The sequence below is a fragment of the Miscanthus floridulus genome, chromosome 14 (assembly GCF_019320115.1).
Source record: "Miscanthus floridulus cultivar M001 chromosome 14, ASM1932011v1, whole genome shotgun sequence".
NCBI classification, from domain to species: Eukaryota; Viridiplantae; Streptophyta; class Magnoliopsida; order Poales; family Poaceae; genus Miscanthus; species Miscanthus floridulus.
Genome location: NC_089593.1, coordinates 87333663 through 87352589, shown reverse-complemented (window position 1 = coordinate 87352589; position 18927 = coordinate 87333663). Strand labels below are relative to the sequence as shown.

Sequence of the window (18927 nt, the reverse complement as noted above, 5' to 3'; positions counted from 1 at the left end):
ATCTCTAATGATATAATAAGTCATAAAAAATAGATGATATTTATAAAAAAATTTGAATAAGACAGATGGTCAAACAGGATATCTGAAAGTAAAAAACGACATTCGTTTTAGAATGGAGGGAGTATTGGCTTCGGAACATTGGCGTAGGCAGTTATGGTGGTTTTCTCTTGGACACATAGATGTCGTTCTATCTTAGAATTAATATAATCATTAGAATATCATGCTCTTGTTTTTAGGCTGCAATGACCGTGAATTAATAAAATATTTTCTTTATAAAAAAACACCAGAGTCGGCACTTTCATGCAAGGTAGGCCCTGGCGATCACACGTGGCAATTTCTTGCGAGGGAGGCACTGAGGCAGCAGCAATTTCACCAGCTCCACTAGCGGTGCCCGATCCGACGTTTGCGTCGGCACTTGGTGGGCGCGCAAAAATAGTGCGGTTGGGCCACGCCACGCTCACTGGCAGGGCGCGAGACACGTACGTACTGCAGGATCTATCGGGGAGCGCGATGGCCGGCAGGGAGAGGGACCGGGAGCTGCTCCTCCCGGTGGTGGCCGGCGAGCATGTTGCCGTCGACGAGGACGACTCGGAGCCGACCACTCCCGTCATCAACGCCGGGCCGCCGCCGCCCACGACGTCAGCGCGCGTGCTCCACCTTCACCACCATCCCACCGGCATCGAGGTGACAGATCCGCTTCTGTCGTTCGCAGCGCCTGCTAGCTCCTGTTCGTTTTTCCATGGTGCATGCGTGTGGTATGAGCATTCGGCAAGGCGAGATGCATGCATGAGCTTCGTGAATCTGGAACGTAGGAATTTTGTTGAAACCTGGTTAATGGCAGCCCGTTTTAAATAGGAGAGATTTTTCTTATACACACGCGGTTTCAGACAGAGGGATAATTGGTTCAAGTGTTGCTGTTTATTTGTCAATCATGGTGCAGGCGTTTTCGAGAGTGATACGGAGCTGGGCATGGAAGAAGTTTATGTCTGGATGGTGCGCACCTCGTATGAATATACTGTAGTTCGCATTTGCACGGCATCCCTGAGCCTGTGCTCCGCACTCTGTCGCATGCAGTGTCATCCTGCTCCCGATCGCCATCACCTTCTACACGACATGGTGGTTCATTCCGCTTCGTCGACGGCTTCTTCTCGCCCATCTACGTCCATCTCGGGATACATCTCTTCGGTAATTAATCACGTCGATCCAATCTGAGAGATCGATGCTGCGATGAGAAATGGATTATGATCGGTCGCGTCAGCGTTCTCTGCTATTATTGATGATGCAAGAATACGTTTCATCTCTGTGCAGGTCTCGGGTTTGTCACCTCCATCACCTTCATCTTCCTCGTCGGCGTGTTCATGTCGTCGTGGCTGGGCGCCTCCCTCCTCGGCCTCGGCGAGTTCTTCATCAAGAGGATGCCGCTAGTGCGCCACATCTACTCGGCTTCCAAGCAGATCAGCGCCGCAATATCGCCAGGTTAGGTATCAAATCAAATTATGACATATGCACACGCTGACGACACGCCAATTCGTCTAATCGTCTTGATGGTTTCAGACCAGAGCTCAAGAGCCTTCAAGGAGGTGGTGATCATCCGGCACCCCAGGATCGGCGAGTACGCGCTGGGCTTCATCACGTCGACGGTGGCGCTGCGAGGCGCCGGCGTGCGCGGCGACCATCAGGACTTTGCCTGCGTCTACGTGCCCACCAACAACCTCTACCTTGGGGACATCTTCCTCATGAGCCGCGCCGACGTCATCATCCCGGACCTCTCCGTCCGGGAGGCCATCGGTAATTAGCGGCAGCATGCATCACCGGTCTTTCTCTCCTTGTTGCCTACGAGTTTCTTGGTGTGAATGCGGAATTTGTTGCAGAAATTGTTTTCTTGATCTGAATGGGGAATTTTGTTGCAGAAATTGTTCTTTCAGGCGGCATGTCGGTACCAAAGATCATATCGGCTGTAGAGGGGGCCGGTGGCCTCGGTGACCATTGCCGAGCAGTGAAGGACTCCTAGCTCACACTTCTTCCAACTCCTGATAGTTGACGCTTCCTTCTCATCATCACAATCTTGGGTTGCTCTTCGAGGTTCTGAATGTTTTAGATGGCAGGTTTAGACGTGTTCCAATTTTCATCAGTCAATAGGAAAAAATATATTTTAGTATACCTAGCAATATTTTGCTGTATAAATACTTTAGGCGAGTTTTGGTATGAACTGACAAAACATTGTGTCGACAGGTAAACCGCATAAGTTTACACTGATACTCATGAGAACAGGTAAATGAAAGAAGAAATCCATGTTTGGTGCATAATTCAGCATTTCAGCAGCATCTTGTTTCGCTGTAAGAGTGTGCGCAACCAAATTATTAACAAGTGTTACTCCACCCCAGAATGAGAAAGGCTTATTCAGTGATGAGCATCGATCTTTTATTGCTCGTGTCGCCTTCATTCGACGTGTCTAAATTACCACAGGACCCAACCATAAAAGCCCAACCCTCCCAATCGTTCCCTTTCATCAATAACCATACGGCATTGCAAATTCCCAATCAGCAGTCAATGATGCTAACGTGCACAATTGACTGAATCAACAGCAGTGATACGTCCATCACACTAGCTTCTCAAATCAGGCAAGCAGCTTTTGGCCATCAGGCTTGTTGGATGCCGCTAGGCCATGTCAGGTTCTTCACAGGCTCAAGAATTGCTTCAACTTCACACAGAAGTTCTTCATCAATGCCTGATGTTGACAACTCCAGTGCAGCAGCCACATTCTCCTACATCTTGTATCACGGAAACACAAGACGTTATACCAGAAATCACTACATTGCCATCCTAAACTTCTGTCCCAACAAGCAAACTAAGGGCCTGTTTAGTTCCCCTCCAAAACGCTAAATTTTTCAAGATTCCCCATCACATCGAATCTTTGAACGCATGCATGAAGCATTAAATATAAATAAAAAATAAAACTAATTACACAGTTTAGACGAAATCCACGAGACGAATCTTTTAAGCTTAATTAGACTATGATTGGACACTAATTGCCAAATAACAACGAAAATGCTACAGTGTCGTTTTTCCCAAAATTTTCGGCAACTAAACTGGGCCTAAATGATTCTCCATGGTGACTCAGCAATCTTTAAATAAGATTGTGAAACCCCACTGGTGGCCTTGGTGACACAGAAAGTTAGATAACAATGTTTCATAAAACTAACCAGAATAGAATATGCTCTAGCAGCTAATGAGTTTGTTAAGATACCTTATTCATCAAGCAATATGAGTATGCTGAATAGAAGGGAAAAGTTAAAAAAAAAAAAACAGTGTACCTGTTTTGAAGAGTTCATTCCAACAAGAACTGACGAGATTTCATTATTCATCAAGCTGTACTGCATTGCTAGCTTCGTGGTACTTTTCCCATTCTTTCTACAGTGATCTGCTGCAGCCCTGCATGCTGACTGATAAACAGGCAATATTATACTTGTCAATTAAATTTCTAGCATAGATTGGAACAGTACGTATAAGAAATAAAAACAAACCAAAAAAAAATCTTCAGCTAGACATAGAAGGAATCCACGTCGACGGTTTATACTTGAGAGTTCAGTTAAGATACAGATATCATCAAGAATATTGAGTGGGTGTGCTTGAGTGTGTGGGTGTGGTGTTATGTTAATGCAATGATACACAGCTCCCCTGTGTATTCAAGAAAATAAATAAATTATGGTGCCCTGTCAATTCTTTAGCCCATCTCTCTTAGTTCCTATGGATTCAGCTTGAATAAATTACACTTATGTATGATTTGGTTTAGACAGTTTTAGAATAACTTGCTGTGGTGCAGTCGTGTGCATCCGCTGTGCACATCAATATATGCTATATTGAACTGATGATTTGAGGACGTGATCAACATCTTGAAAACCATGTGGGACATAAGTACTCCCTCTAGCTGTTATTACTTGAACTAATTGCTGACCAGCTTGGCTATCTGAAACATCAATTAATATCGACCGGAGGCGGTATCACAGGAGGTCCCAACGTGGCCCATAACACAGCATAGGTGGTGGTGCGTCAAGGAGCCTGCCCTGGTCCTGCGTACCAGGATCAGGTTTGATCCTCTATCTCTCAGTCGTCATAAGAGATTCAAGTATGGAACAAGATAGGATTGGTTAGCTCGATGTCCTTGATGTCAGTGTCAAAATCAAGCAATAAGAAAATTATTTCTCTTTCATCCTGTTTGCTGTTTTCCATCTGCAGCATGCAATCGATCCCCCAACATCATGTCCCATAACCCTGGTTCGAGGAAGTTTGCCAAAGAACAGCCTGCCATCACCCACAGCTACCAGTTTTCCTGCCACCAACCACAGCTACCAATTTTGATATCTCCTGGGAATATGACAAGCTGTAGATGGTGACAAGGTAGGCCCCAATGCCCCATGTTTGGAAATCGCTGAACTAGTAAGGAAACGGGTTAGCAATTCCGCACTGGGAAGAAGCTGTCTAAGGATCGACTACCCAGTTAGCAGGCAAGAAACATAATTCAACTTAACTGATTAATCATCTTACAACAAAAGGAAAAATTGTGGCATTGTTGCCTGTTCAGGTTTACTTAAAGTGGATAGAGAAGCTATGGAACTCAATAATAACATCATCGTAAGAAAAGGATTGCCGGAGAGGACTGTCCATAGAGGGTGATAAATATGCCAAACTATACCAGAAGAGTACAGTCCAAGCGTCCGATGCTTTTGCCAAAACAAACACAACTTATTTTCTGGATTTTTTCCTAAATATTAAAATCCTATTTTCATCAAACCAAAAATAAAAAGTTTTACTAAAAAAACCAAAATTTGAAGAAAAAACTAAAAGTGATTGAAATGGCTCCTAGCTTCCTAGTGTCCCTTGCCTTCTATAATCCACGAGGATTTTCTAAAATCAGTTCCAAACCCAATATCAACTTCAAACGAATACCTATAAAAAATTATCTCTTCTCTCTTAGGACACGATCCACCTTAGACCAAGCCCACTTTTTTATTGACACCCCTCCCTCCCCTTTTCTGATCCCAGCAAAGGACCCTGGATCCTCTCTCCCTCTACCCTCTACACCTTCTCGGCTTCTCTTTGCACAAGTGCCCCACTCAAAATCTCCTCACCATAAAGAAATTTGCCAGTGAAGACTGCGGCTTGTAGCATAGTAAGTCTTGAAGACCAGAAAATCCAAATATCAATAAGGAGAAAGCCTATTCTGAATTTCTCAGAGCTAATGCGTGGGATAAATCAGCGGTAAAGTGGATGGTAGAAGATATGGGCTAGCCCAAATAATAATTCCAAATAAATCCCAAAAGCCTACTCACACATGCATGGTATGGTGGAGGACTTTAGTCCCACGTTGCTACTCTAGGAGTGAGGCTAACTTAAATAGTTTAGTTGTCTCCATCTAGTTCAAGCTATTGGGGAGAGGAGTGAGACCAACTTAAACAGTTGAGTTGTCTCCATCTAGTTGAGCTGTCTCAATCAACTTAATGTTGTGACTGTGTGGCTAATTATTACTTTCCTTAGCTGCGACGCGTGTATATATTGGGACGAGACGTTGTCCTCAGTACAGGCAATTCATCTTCTCCTTTTACCACTGTGCTGTGGTGCCGTCGTCTTCCCCATCCCATCGTCGACGTGTTATCGGCGCAGGGAAAGTAGGTCTCTAAAGCCTACGCATCCTCGTGTCCCTGCATAGGGTAGGGGGGCGTATCAAGTTTTTGGGAAGCGCTGTCGCGACTGCTCGTTGAACGTCTTCTTTCCTCTACGTCGGTGTTTTGCGGATCTCCATCGACGGTCTGCTTCGTCTACATTTACGCTATCTTTAGCGCCGACAACCCCACTGTAAGAATGTCTATACTTTTTCTGTTGTTCGTTCTAGTATTTCGTCTGTTACTAGCACTACGGGAATTTAAGTTTATCTCGGATCGTAGTGCTAGTGCTACGTCACACACCTACCATACATGCTGTTGCTCTTTTCCTCAATTTCGGTGCGTCACTAAATTGCCATTATTTCTAACAGTGGAGAGGTTGAGCTCAAACTGAAGTGGCGAGATGAAACAGTGCAGCTCTCCCTTTTCGGGTGATGAAAACCAATGGCTTTGATGAGAAGAAAACATCTCGTTCCCGACGGTAGTTGGTGGAAATTGGTTTCGAAATGGCTGTGCGAAATTTTCTTGCTCGAAATTTTCTAAATCTTGGCTCAGAGCCCTTCACGGGAGAAAGGAATTAAACTCAGTTGCATGCCACCGTTATAGTATTCGGCCCTTGACGGATACAATTAAACGTCTATTGAAAAGCCTGCATTATTAGTAATCGCAAGATGCAAAGTGCAATAACATGAAGTAATCCAATGTGGGAGATTGTATCAAGGTGAAAAGTTTGAGAAACCTCCTTTTAGTCTTTAGAGACCATCAATCAACTAACTGAATCTGATGTATCATCTTTTCAGTGCCTTCGTCAGAAAACCCGAGAGAAACTCAGCAGGTGTACGTTAGCTGGCGCGGTTGCCGGCCCCAGATTCAGTGGACTGCGAATATTGGATACGAAAGCTGCGCGATCACCAAGTGAAGAGTCACGAGAGCGAGAAGAGACAGAGACTGTAGCTTTGCGCTACGCCTTCGCTTGCCTCTTGATCATCAAAGGAAACGAGTATTTAGGGTCTTGTAAATGGTGACAATGGCTCTTTGGTCCTGTTTGGAAGCCTAGTATTTAAAAGCATTAATCAATTAGTTGTCATTTAATTACCGGAACCAAACTTAGGGCTTTCACTCGCATGGGAGAGACCCCGTCAGGTCAAGGATATGAGCGGGTTGTCCTAGGTCGGCTGGCAAGTCTAGGGCGCTATCACTGATCATCGGATAAGAGATGAACAATAGCACGAGCATAGAAAAGTAGGGTAAAGGAGAGATATTAAATTGATTTTTGTCGATTGGATGTTGGATACCTCATTCGGCCATGTGCGCCATGTTTTATATGTAGTATGGGTGGTCTTATCCCGTTAGAAAACAACTAACAGGGTACTATTTTCATATCGTTTCACAGAGTTTTTCTTAGATTGGACCAAAACTGGCATGGGCCAATTCTAAAACTAGTTTAGACCCAATTTGAATGTTTACAAGATGCTCGAGAATGAGAGGAGATAAACAACACACGAGGGAGAAAGGGGTAAGGATGTGAGAAACATGATAGCGACATAAATTAATAATGGGTCTATGCGAGAAAATCACGGGTTGTCTCCAACCTTTTAGGGATGATTTTTTTAATGAAGTGATAGCTTTAGAAAACACTTATAGTTTCAAGGGTTGAAATTGTTCTTCTTGCATAGAAAATTTTGTAGTCCAATGATAATATAGGCACAATTAATAAATATATAATAGTGACCTGTTTGATTGTTGCTCACTAAAACCAAATCATGTCATCCTCATGCATAGTAAGCATGCACTTTAGCTAATCAAGTCTTGCATTCACTAAAATCAATGTTAAATTGGCTAGTTATGCAATGCATGTGTGGTGTTTGAGCTAGAACAAAAAATATTTCCAAGGTACTTTGTGACCTTGTATTTTTGAATTTCACAAAAAATACTTGAAAATGTGCCCTAATAAACTTTGAGGTGTAAGGTGTGTACTTTACACTAGTGTCAAGTGTAGGGTATGAGTTCAAGTCCAACCAACTAAAATTTGAAATTGAAATTGAAGTTCAACACTTGGTCATGATTTGGCCAAGTATTGGATTTCAATGTTAAGTTCACTTTTGGGGAAATTATTAAAATGAATTTCCTAAATAAACTTGCTTCAACTTTTGCATCATTGGTTGGTACAAAGTTTGTACTAACCAATGGTGTCAATGGTTGATGTGTTTGTTAATTAGTTAATCACTAATTAATTCACCCAATTTACTAATTCACTGTTTTGCAAAATCCCTAAATTAAGTTTCAAATTCTATCTCCATATTTCAAAAGTCCTTCAACCAGTTCGAATTAGAGTTTGGGCCTTTAAGTGAAGTTGAAGATCTCCTCAAGTTGAGCAACTTCTATTTTTGGAGTTTTTCAAGTTGCATTATGAAATTTGGAGAAAAAGGCCGAAGAAGAATAGCTCCTACACTGCTACAGTACTTGGCCAGTGAACCAGCCTGCCTGCCTGCTTGCCGGCAAGCCGTCGCCGCTTCTAGCGCATGGGCACGCAGCTGCTTCGCGCTGGCTATAACAAGCAGCTGCTGTCGCGGTCTCCTGAGTCGCCCTCGCCCTTATAAGCCTTAACCGCTGGCGCCCTGTCCTTTTTCCCTCTCTGCTCGCCGCCGGCAGCACCCTCTCGCCGACGTAATTCACCGCCGCCGCTACGCCATCGTCCAATTACTCGCGCAGATCGCAGCGCTTCGCCTTTGCACACTTGTTGAGCCAGCTCGCAGCGCCTCGCACCGCCGGAGTTGCCCGCACTGCCGTGTCCCGCCGCAGCAGCTCGCAATTGCCGCCGTGCGTGCCCTCTCCGTGGCCAGCCCACTCCGGAACCCCTTACGCCACGCCGTTTGACGTTTTAGCGTCCTTGTGAACGGTTGTTGCTTGTAGAGATGACCGTTGCTCTGTTCTTCTGTAGGTCACGTCGGAACGCTAGCTCGCCGCCGTGACAGCGCCGCCGCGTTCGTCCTCGACGTCGGCAGCCTCCTCCGTTGTGCCTCCGCCTCGACCAAGTGACCAAGCAGGTCCTAGGTGAGCCCCTGATGCTACCTGATGCCTCCGTTTTATCTCTACCGCCTCGCCGTGGCCGGCGCGTCACCGTTGCTCCACCATGGCTGCCATGGCCGGCGTCGAGCTCGCCGCGAAACCCTAGCTGTCCTCTTAGTGCCTCAGGTCGGTGCGCGGTAGTGCCCTGAGTGTGTTGGTGCCCTCGCCGCTGCCGGAGCTCTCGCCGGCGACGAGTTATCGCCGGTCAACGCCGGTCTCGCCTGACCGCGGGGTACTGTGCCATGGACCCAAGACCCGCCTGTCAGTCTCTGCGGCTGGCTGGTGTTTTGTGAGAAAAGTTTGATCTCGATTTTATTCTTTTCCAGAAAATATAAATATATGCAGTTTCTTGTTAAATTAAAAGAAAAATATAGGGATGTGATAAAATCATGAAAAGTTTTTGGTAGCCTCTCCATGATGTTCTGTATCTAGAAAAATATGAAATTATGAAAATCAATAGTTTTTGCATGTTTTAAATTACCTCTTTTAATTAATTAATGCAACTTCCATGATTTTTATAGGCCAAAATAATTATCTTTTGATCATGAAAATTTTTGTGTATGTTTTACATGCTTAGACCCGATTTCAAAAAAAAATTTAACACTGTTTCGATAACTTTTAATTATCCACTTAATTATATGCCTTAATTCATTAATTAATAGAGGCTTAATTGATTAGAGTCAATCACAAAATGATTTGAGTGTACTTTGGGATTGATTGTAGACCTTGTGACATCACACCTTTGCTATTCCTTGGCAACTCCATATCATGATTGCTTTGCTTATAATTAAACTTGTTAATAAATAAACTACTTTGCTTTGTGAGTCATTAACCCAACTTAATCACGAAGGAAAGTTGTACTCAAGATAATTAGTCTTGTTTTATCACCATAAACCATCTTAAGTATCGCATCATTCTAAAGCATGCATATTTACTTATGTTTAGTGATCAAGAGTGGAATCCCGTTGTTGAGCAAGTCCCGAAGTGGATTTTCTATCAGTGGGTGCTAGTTATCTTATCTGTTGTTTTCTGAAGTAACTGACAACCTCGACACCGAGGGCAAGCCCCGGAGCATAACCCCTTTTCTTGTGTTTTATAAACATTATTCACTTAAGTCTTATGATTGGTGCATTTAAGAAAAATAGGAGTTGATTGGATACCAACTGCTACATGCCTACCTTGATATTTCTATAGCGTCCTTGTCCCCTTGTTTATAATAATAGGTTAATGATGCTTAGGCATGCTTAGTCTTTAAGAGTTGAACAACAAGTTAGTTTCAAATGTTTATCCAGGGAATGCCCTGTGGTTTAACAATGACCAGGAATTTTAATTTGAGACCAGACGAACTCTTTGCTTGTGTCCAGTTTAAGTCTTGACGTAGTGCCCCGCCTGTGTCGATTAAGGACCGTTCGTTGTACGCCCATTGTGTTTGAGACTTTGTAGTACTAGCCACATACTCTAGTAAGCCTAATACCTAGGCTATTCCAATATGTGGAAGGCCAACCGCGCACTGGGAGTGGAGAGATGGCGAGAGTAGCGTGTACACATCCTATGAATCCGTTAGGGAACAACGCAGGGAGGTGGAGTGTTGTGCTCTCGGGTAGCGCGAACCCGTTCACATTTTGGAGGATCCGAGTGAAGGTTGATATATGTAGGCTCGGGTCTAGACCTAGACCTACATATGTCGTGTGGCAAGGAAACCCTAGCTGGGCCTAATCAATTCTAATCGCCGCTGCTTCTTGAAGTAGAAGACTCGATCCTCCGACCACTCATCGTAGTTAATCAAATGAAACAATGGTACTTATGATCATGTGAAGTGATGATTAAAGAAGTAGTTGCTTTAGATCAAGTGCAAACTGGAGACTGATAATGATTTAACTTGAGCTAAAACATTGAAAGTAAGGATCAATCTTTAGAAAGCTTTTCTGCAAAAGTAATGTTGATTCTTGCTTTAGACTTACCTTGATTCCCCTTAAGCCTGCATATTCTTGGAGACTTTCCATTTCGTCAGTTAAGTCTTGTTGAGTACCCTCAAGTACTCAGGGTTTGTTAACCCTTGTTGTAGGAGGAGAGCCAGCAGTAGAGAAGTTTGTTGTGCATCCTTGGGCAGGGTGAATCTCTCTTGTGTGTTGCTAGTGGTACTATCATGCTACCCTACTGCCTAGTGGTCTAAAACTTATAAATTGTAATAACTTAATGAATGATTTATAAACTTATGGTTAGTAAGACTTTCGCTGTTTATTCTGATGTTTTGTATTTGTATAAACTGTTATAATACTGCAATGCCTTTTGTAATGTATCCTACTCAAAAAGTTAAAGTGGATGATTTGGGTTTCCCTGAGGACACTAGATAGACTACCGGAGTTGTCTAACTCCCATGTGCACCTGTCAGAAGTTTGAAAGATAACGACAGGCACATGTGGGCCATATAACTTGGATGGTTCTACCACAGCTAGTATCGGAGCATGTCATTACAGAAGTAATTGTAGTACTGTTTTACAAAACTTCAAAACAAACAATATAAATTAATTTCAAGTCTATTTTGGTCAAAAAGGATACTTCTGACTTACCTTCTTTTGCTGAGGGATGTACCGCCATACTTTAGGAGTTCATGTGGTGTGTCATTTTCTCCACCGCCCCGGCATACTTCAACTCATATAGTCTCTAATTTTGTAGGATGTTCTGTTAGAATCTTTTTGCTTTTCCCCTAGTTATTTTGTGGGTTTTCCATATGATCAATAAGGTCACCTAGAAGTTATGTAAAAGTGGGATAGCATGTTTAATATCGCCCTATATTGAAAAACTGAGTGTGTTGTCACTCGCTTAGGCCATAAGTTTATTAAAATGATATAGTTAAGTAAGTAGATACGTTTGTTTAGTGAGCGTTGGATCATTCATGCATCATGTCATTAATAAATCTTTTGTTTACTTACCCCCTTACTAGTAGTTTGGGTTAAGTATGCTGCCAATCCTATTCATGCTATCTTTCTTTTCCTCCTAAGTTGTTCTACCTGTCTCTAGAAATCTAGTGACTGATGGTCATTCTTAATTACCTTATAGCATGAGGACTCATTGTAAGGAAAATTTACCCTTGGCCCATTTACTTTGGATTTTGGTGTTTGATGACCAACACAACCAAATTGGACTAATGAATTTGCAAGTGTTTGTTTTGTAGTTCAATAGGGTGCAAGACGTGACTTGGACGAAGGCGACGTGATGATCCGATGATCAACACCTCAAGCAAGACCTTAGGAGCACAAGAGAAGACCCAAGAGATCAAGCAAAGTCCAAGCATAAAGATTAGAACCAAGCCGTATGCAAGATCGCAAAGAAATGAGCTCACTATGGTGACCGGATGCAGGACCGGACGCTGGACAAGCAACCGGACGCTGCGATCAGACGCTGGGCAAGTGGCTCGGCAGACAGGCGACCGGATCCCTGACTGGACGCTGGTGGCAACCGATCGGACACAGGACAACAGCATCCGATCGATTACAGTAAGGTTCTAGAGCGGCAATTCTACGACCGGACGCGTCCGGTGGCAGGCGACTGGATGCTGGCCAGCGTCCGATCAGTACATTGCCGGCTCAACGGTTGGGACGACCGGACATGTCTGATCAGGACGATTCAGCGTCCGGTCAGTAGCAGTTTCGCGGGATTTTGACCCCAACGGCTACTTTCTCAGTGGGGCTTATAAATACAACCCCCAACCGGCCATTTGAGTGTGTGGAGCTGAGGAAACATACCAAGGGTGTTGATACACCATTTTAGTGATCTCCACTTGCATAGTGCTTAGTGATTCATCAGGTGATTAGCGTAGGTGCTTTGCGAAGTGCTTAGGTTGATTAGACCACCGCTTATGCGCTTGCTCTAGGTTTAGGCCTAGTGTTTAGTGAGGTTTGCATACCTCTTACCACTCGGTGCTTGCGAGCACCATTGTTGTACATCGGAGGGGCTTGAAGTCTTGTGAGATCACACCAACCGCGTTTGTGGTGTGGCCGCCACCGTGTACCAGAGGGAACAAGGCCCGTGGCGTTTTGGCCGGAAGCTTGATAGTGAAGACGGCGGGGAGCATTCGGGAGAGGCTTGCCAGAAGGCACGTCAGAGACCCACTTGCACATGGGGAAGGCCCGAGGCTATCTACGGAGTTACCCGACCGGGAGCTTGGCCCTTACGAGGGATTCCTTGTGAGGGGCTCCAACGAGGACTAGGGGGAAGCTTGCGTGCTTCTCGATACCTCGGTAAAAATATCGGAGTCATCGATGGGAGTTTGCATATCTCTACCTTGCTCTTTAGCTTCCGCATTTACATTGATTACTTTACTACGTTTGCGGTAGAGATAGCAACACACTAGCAAAACCATAGTTGCACATCTAGATAGTTTATCTATTGCATAGGTTTTGCTAGGGTTAGAAAAAGAGGCCATAGTTTAGAGTTAGAATTTTAAGTTGCCTAATTCACCCCCCTCTTAGGCGTCATGGTCCCTTCAATTGGTATCAAAGCCGGTTGGCTCATTTTGGACTTTTGGCTTAACCACCGTTGAGCCGACGCTATTTAGAGTGGTTGGGATGGATACCGCTAGGCCTCCACAATTTGACGGCACTAACTTCCCATACTATAAAGCTAGAATGGCTTGCCACCTTGAGGCGGTTGATTTGGGTGTATGGAGAGTCACTCGTGACGGGATAAAACCCATCAAGAATCCCGAAAAAACCCACAAAGAGTGATGAAAAAGAAATGCACTTCAATGCTAGAGCTAAAAATTGCTTGTTTGAATCACTTAGTATGGATGTTTTTAACCAAGTATTTACTTTAAATACGGCAGATGAAATTTGGTTAAAACCCCAAGAGCTCCATGATGGCACAAGCAATGTCCGTGAGCAAAAACATTGTCTAGCAAAGTAAAACTACTATGAATGATGATGAGCTTGTTCGTGATATGTATTCTCGTTTGAATCTAATTATCAATGAGCTCCATTCTATAGGATTATTAAAGCTAGATGATGCGGACATCGTGAGGAAGATCATCTCCATGCTACCACAAAAGAAATATGCAAGCATCATCACCATCCTTCACAACATGGAGGACTTGAGCAATATGACCCCGGGCATAGCCATTGGCAAGTTAGTGGCATTTGAAATGTCACTGTAAGATGGGGCAAGAAGAAGCTTCTTCATCAAGCAAAGGCAAAGCTCTCGCTTGTAGCGAGAAGAAAAAGATGAAGGGCAAGAAAGTTGAGTCAAGCTCAAGCTCAAGCTCCTCAAGTGAAGAAGAAGAAGATGAGGATGATGATGATGATGAACAAGAATCAAGTGATGATGATCAATCTTCCTCCTCCACCTCCGACCTTGATGAAGAATCAATCAAACTTATCAAAAAGGTGGAGAAGATGATCGTAAGGCTCAATGTCAAGGGTGTGCCCATCCAAATTCAAGACCTTGTTTTCACTAATCAAAGAGACGAGCAAAGAAAGAAAGGATGCTATGGATGCGGTGAGTTGGGGCACTTTGTGGAAGTTTGTCCAAACAAGCCCACACCCAAGGCAAAGAAGAAGGCGTGCAAGAATCAAAGCCCTCACATCAATAAGGTCATGGGATGATTCCTCAAGTGAAGAAGATCATCACAAGAGGTGAGGGCAGCAAGCACTCATCATCAAGCTCTTCTCGTGTGTGCCTTATGGCACGAGGTAATGAAAGCTCATCCTCTAGTGAGAGCGATAGTGATAATGATTTGCCTTCTTATAATACAATTGTGCAACAAAATCTTAAATATGCTAAAGTTTGCACTAGTCAACAAAAGAAGCTCAAAAATTTAAAAGAAGAGCTAGGTAGTTCACAAGAAGCATACAAAAATTTGCTTGAACAATATGAAAACTTTGCAAATCTCAATGTTGAACTATCTACTAAAATTGAGCAACTTGAGGCTAGTGCAACAACAAATGCATGCACAATCAATGATGAGCAACTCTTAAAGAAAAATGAAAAATTAAAAGAAAAGTTAGCTAGCTCACAAGAAGCATATAATAGTTTGCTTGCTAAAATGGAAACCATGTGCAAACATTGTGATGAGCTAACTAATAAGTTGCTAATCTTGAAGCCGTTAGCACAAACCCCACCAAGGCATCTAAAAAGAAAAGTTCTATCTTTAACATGTCTAAAAAGGATGCCTCTACTTCTTGTAATGATTTATGTTTAGACTCATCCTTTGTGCAACCAAGTTTGTGTTGAGAAAGTTATTATAGATACATGCACACAAGAGGATTGCAAAGGAGAATGAGCAACTCAAGCAAGAAGTAGCTCGCCTCACCAAGGACTTGACTCAAGTAAAAGGCAAGGCGAAGCAAACCCAACTTCATCAAGATAACACCGTCAAGGGAGTGAAGAAGCTTGATGAAGGACAAACCGTGGTTTGTTACGTGTGCCACAAGGAAGGTCACAAGTCCTATGAGTGCAAGGTGAAGAATGGGGGAGGAGCAAAGAAGAAGGAGAAAAAGCAAACAAGCAAGCTCTCCAACACCTACACCAACAAGGTGGACAAGAAGGCCTCCACACCTTATCTCTTGAAGAAGAAGAAAAATGACAAGGTGGTGGCCATCAAGGTGAACAAGCAAGCCAACAATGGGGTCAAACGCTTTTGGGTGCTAAAGGAAATCATTTCCATCATGAAGAGCACTAAGAAGGTTTGGATTCTGAAAGGGAAGTAAGAAGTCCGTCGGACATCGGGGAATTTGAAGACTTGGCAAAGTTTAGGTGCATTTCAGTGGGGTGCATCATGATGGACAAAGTCATTGCCAAGTAGGTTAGTGAATACTATGGACCAAAATTCCCCTTCCCATGTTAGGTAACTAGATGTCATTACTTTCAATTAGTATTCATTTCAATTGGTTTTGTTTTTCAATTGATATACTCTTAAAGCATCTAGTTATCTTTGATGCCTAATGTTTGCACTTACATGCTTAAATATTTTGTCATGCATTCAATAGGTATATCATATGGTAGGCTTGCTCGGTTTCATCATCAACCCTTGGAGCAAACCTACATGGGTTAAAATTGTTTAGGAGCATGGCACATAGCTTGTTATACAATTAATTATCTAATATGTGCCAAAGTCCAAATTGTAGATAATCTCTCCCAAATATCATCTTTCAAGTGGTATTTTGATACTTAAATCAATGTGCACAAATTTTACAAGTATTCAACACTTGTGTGCACAAATTTAGGGGGAGCTTAATCTACAACTTGGATGCTTTGAGACTAACACTTGTTCAAATGGTATCAATTTTTTTCAAATTTATCATATGTGTAGTAGTCTCATTGTAAGGAAATTGGAGTCCCCGGAGTTAAGCATCATTCTTCAATTGGCATCATCATGTTGATTTCATTTCATTTTTATATGCTTTCTCCATGCATTATATAGATTAAACTCTCTTGTACAATAAATTGCTAATTATGCATATGCTTTGCTTTCTACCATATGTATGCATATATTTAGGGGGAGCTTAGTTTATATAATATGAGAGTCAAATTTTGTGATCCATTTCACTCTATACACAAAGGATTATGAAATTTGACCCTCCCTTGTGCTACTAATGTCTTCCTTTTCGGTGTTTGATGCCAAAGGGGGAGAATTTGAAGGACCAAAGACAAGCATTTAGTTACAAGTAGTAATGGTCCGAGAAAGGGAGGGAAGTAAATTATGGGTTAGTCTAAGTAATGGGAGATTTTTTTAGAAAGCTAGGCTTTAATCCATAATATCACATAGGGACATTTGCAAGGGCAAGACAAGCTTTTAAGTAAAGTTTTAATTGGTATCTGTCAATTAGTATCATATAACCTTGCCCTTCGCATTGCATCCTAGCAAGTAGGTAGTTTTTAACTTCCAAACTCTTATTATTTGCTTGCTTTGGTCGTGTTGGCATCAATCACCAAAAAGGGGGAGATTGTAAGGAAAATGGACCCTTGGCCCATTTACTTTGGATTTTGGTGTTTGATGACCAGCACAACCAAATTGGACTAATGAATTTGCATGTGTTTGTTTTGTAGTTCAATAGGGTGCAAGACGTGACTTGGACGAAGGCGACGTGATGATCCGATGATCAACACCTCAAGCAAGACCTTAGGAGCACAAGAGAAGACCCAAGAGATCAAGCAAAGTCCAAGTATAAAGATTGGAACCAAGCCGTACGCAAGATCGCGAAGAAATGAGCTCACTATGGTGACTGGATGCAGGACCGGACGCTGGACAAGCAACCATACGCTGCAACCGGACACTGGGCAAGTGGCTCGGTAGATAGGCAACCAGATCCCTGACCGGAAGCTGGCGGCAACTGACCGGACGCAGGATAGCAGCGTCCGATCGATTACAATAAGGTTCCAGAGCGGCAATTCTACGACCGGACGCGTCCGGTGGCAGGCGACCAAACGCTGGCCAGTGTCCAATCAGTACATTGCCAGCTCAACGGTTGGGACGACCGGACACGTTCGATTGGGATGATTCAGCGTCCGGTCAGTAGCAGTTTAGCGGGATTTCAACCCCAATGGCTACTTTCTTAGTGGGGCTTATAAATACAACCTCCAACCGGCCATTTGAGTGTGTGGAGCTGAGGAAACATACCAAGGGTGTTGATACACCATTTTAGTGATCTCCACTTGCATAGTGCTTAGTGATTCATCAGGTGATTAGCGTAGGTGCTTTGCGAAGTGCTTAGGTTGATTAGACCACCACTTATGCGCTTGTTCTAGGTTTAGGCCTAGTGTTTAGTGAGGTTTGCATACCTCTTACCACTCGGTGCTTGCGAGCACCATTGTTGTACATCGAAGGGGCTTGAAGTCTTGTGAGATCACACCAACCGTGTTTGTGGTGTGGCCGCCACCGTGTACCAGAGGGAACAAGGCCCGTGGCGTTTTGGCCAGAAGCTTGATAGTGAAGATGGCGGGGAGCATCCGGGAGAGGCTTGCTGGAAGGCACGTCAGAGACCCACTTGCGCATGGGGAAGGCCCGAGGCTATCCACGGAGTTACCCAATCGGGAGCTTGGCCCTTGCGAGGGATTCCTTGTGAGGGGCTCCAACAAGGACTAGGGGGAAGCTTGCGCGCTTCTTAATACCTCGGTAAAAATATCGGAGTCGTCGATGGGAGTTTGCATATCTCTACCTTGCTCTTTAGCTTCCGCATTTACATTGATTACTTTACTACGTTTGCGGTAGAGATAGCAACACACTAGCAAAATCATAGTTGCACATCTAGATTGTTTATCTATTGCATAGGTTTTGGTAGGGTTAGAAAAAGAGGCCATAGTTTAGAGTTAGAATTTTAAGTTGCCTAATTCACCCCCCCTCTTAGGCGTCACGGTCCCTTCACTCATTTTGGAAAAAACAGATACCCCTAGTTCATCATGTGGCCATGCCAACACGACTGATCCACCACAAGCACCCACCATTGATGATACACTTGCTGCTTTGGTGAGTGTCAGCGTCGGCAATGCGCGTATGCTCTAGACCTTAGTACAGCATGGGATACCTGATCCCAAAGCTGACCACACTTATCGTGACTTTCTGAAAACTGACCCTCCCATATTTCATAAAGCTAAAGAACCTTTGGAGGCAGAAGACTGGATCCGAACTATAGAGCAGAAGTTTGGTCTTATCCATTGCAGAGATGTCCAGAAGACTCTGTTTGTAGCACAACAACTCCAGGGTCTTGCTGGCACGTGGTGGGCGAGTTTCCTTGCAACACAACCCAAGGGACATCAGGTTCCATGGGCTGACTTTTGCACTGCTTTCTGAACACACTATATTCCTGATGGTGTGAGGGAGGTATAGATAGAACAGTTCCTCAAGATACAGCAGGAGATCAAAGTGTGATGGAATACTTAGGTAGATTCAATCACTTATCGTAGTATGCCTCAGAATATGTCCAACTAATGCCGATAAGAAGCTTTGGTTTGTATGTGGTCTCCACACCAAACTTCAAGTTATGCTGGTCGACCACACCACTGCTAGTTATAATGAGATTGTCAGTATTGCCATTTCTTCTGATGACAAGTACCGTCAACATAAGGAGGCAAAGAAGAGAAAGAAAATGTTGGAGGAATCCTCTACTGATAGTGCTTAGCATCAGAGGATTGTTTATCAACCTATCCATCATTCCCTTTGTCATCCACCTCAGCAACAAGCCCAGCAGTAGGCAATTGTCTGACC

General features: G+C 43.6%; 1 protein-coding gene and 1 pseudogene across 1 annotated transcript in view; one reads left to right on the top strand and one right to left on the bottom strand.

The window, feature by feature from the left end:
* The first annotated feature begins 415 nt into the window (after positions 1-415).
* Positions 416-2292, top strand: LOC136505256 (protein LIKE COV 1-like; annotated as a pseudogene).
* Positions 2293-2639: 347 nt separating this feature from the next.
* Positions 2640-18927, bottom strand: part of LOC136503922 (uncharacterized) — a 48414-nt gene continuing 32126 nt past the window's right edge. Inside the window, exons 4-5 of the mRNA XM_066498842.1 lie at positions 3315-3439; positions 2640-2765 (exon numbers count right to left, since the gene is read on the bottom strand). Coding sequence (XP_066354939.1) covers positions 2640-2765; positions 3315-3439 — 251 coding nt within the window. The remainder of the gene's footprint in view (positions 2766-3314; positions 3440-18927) is intronic.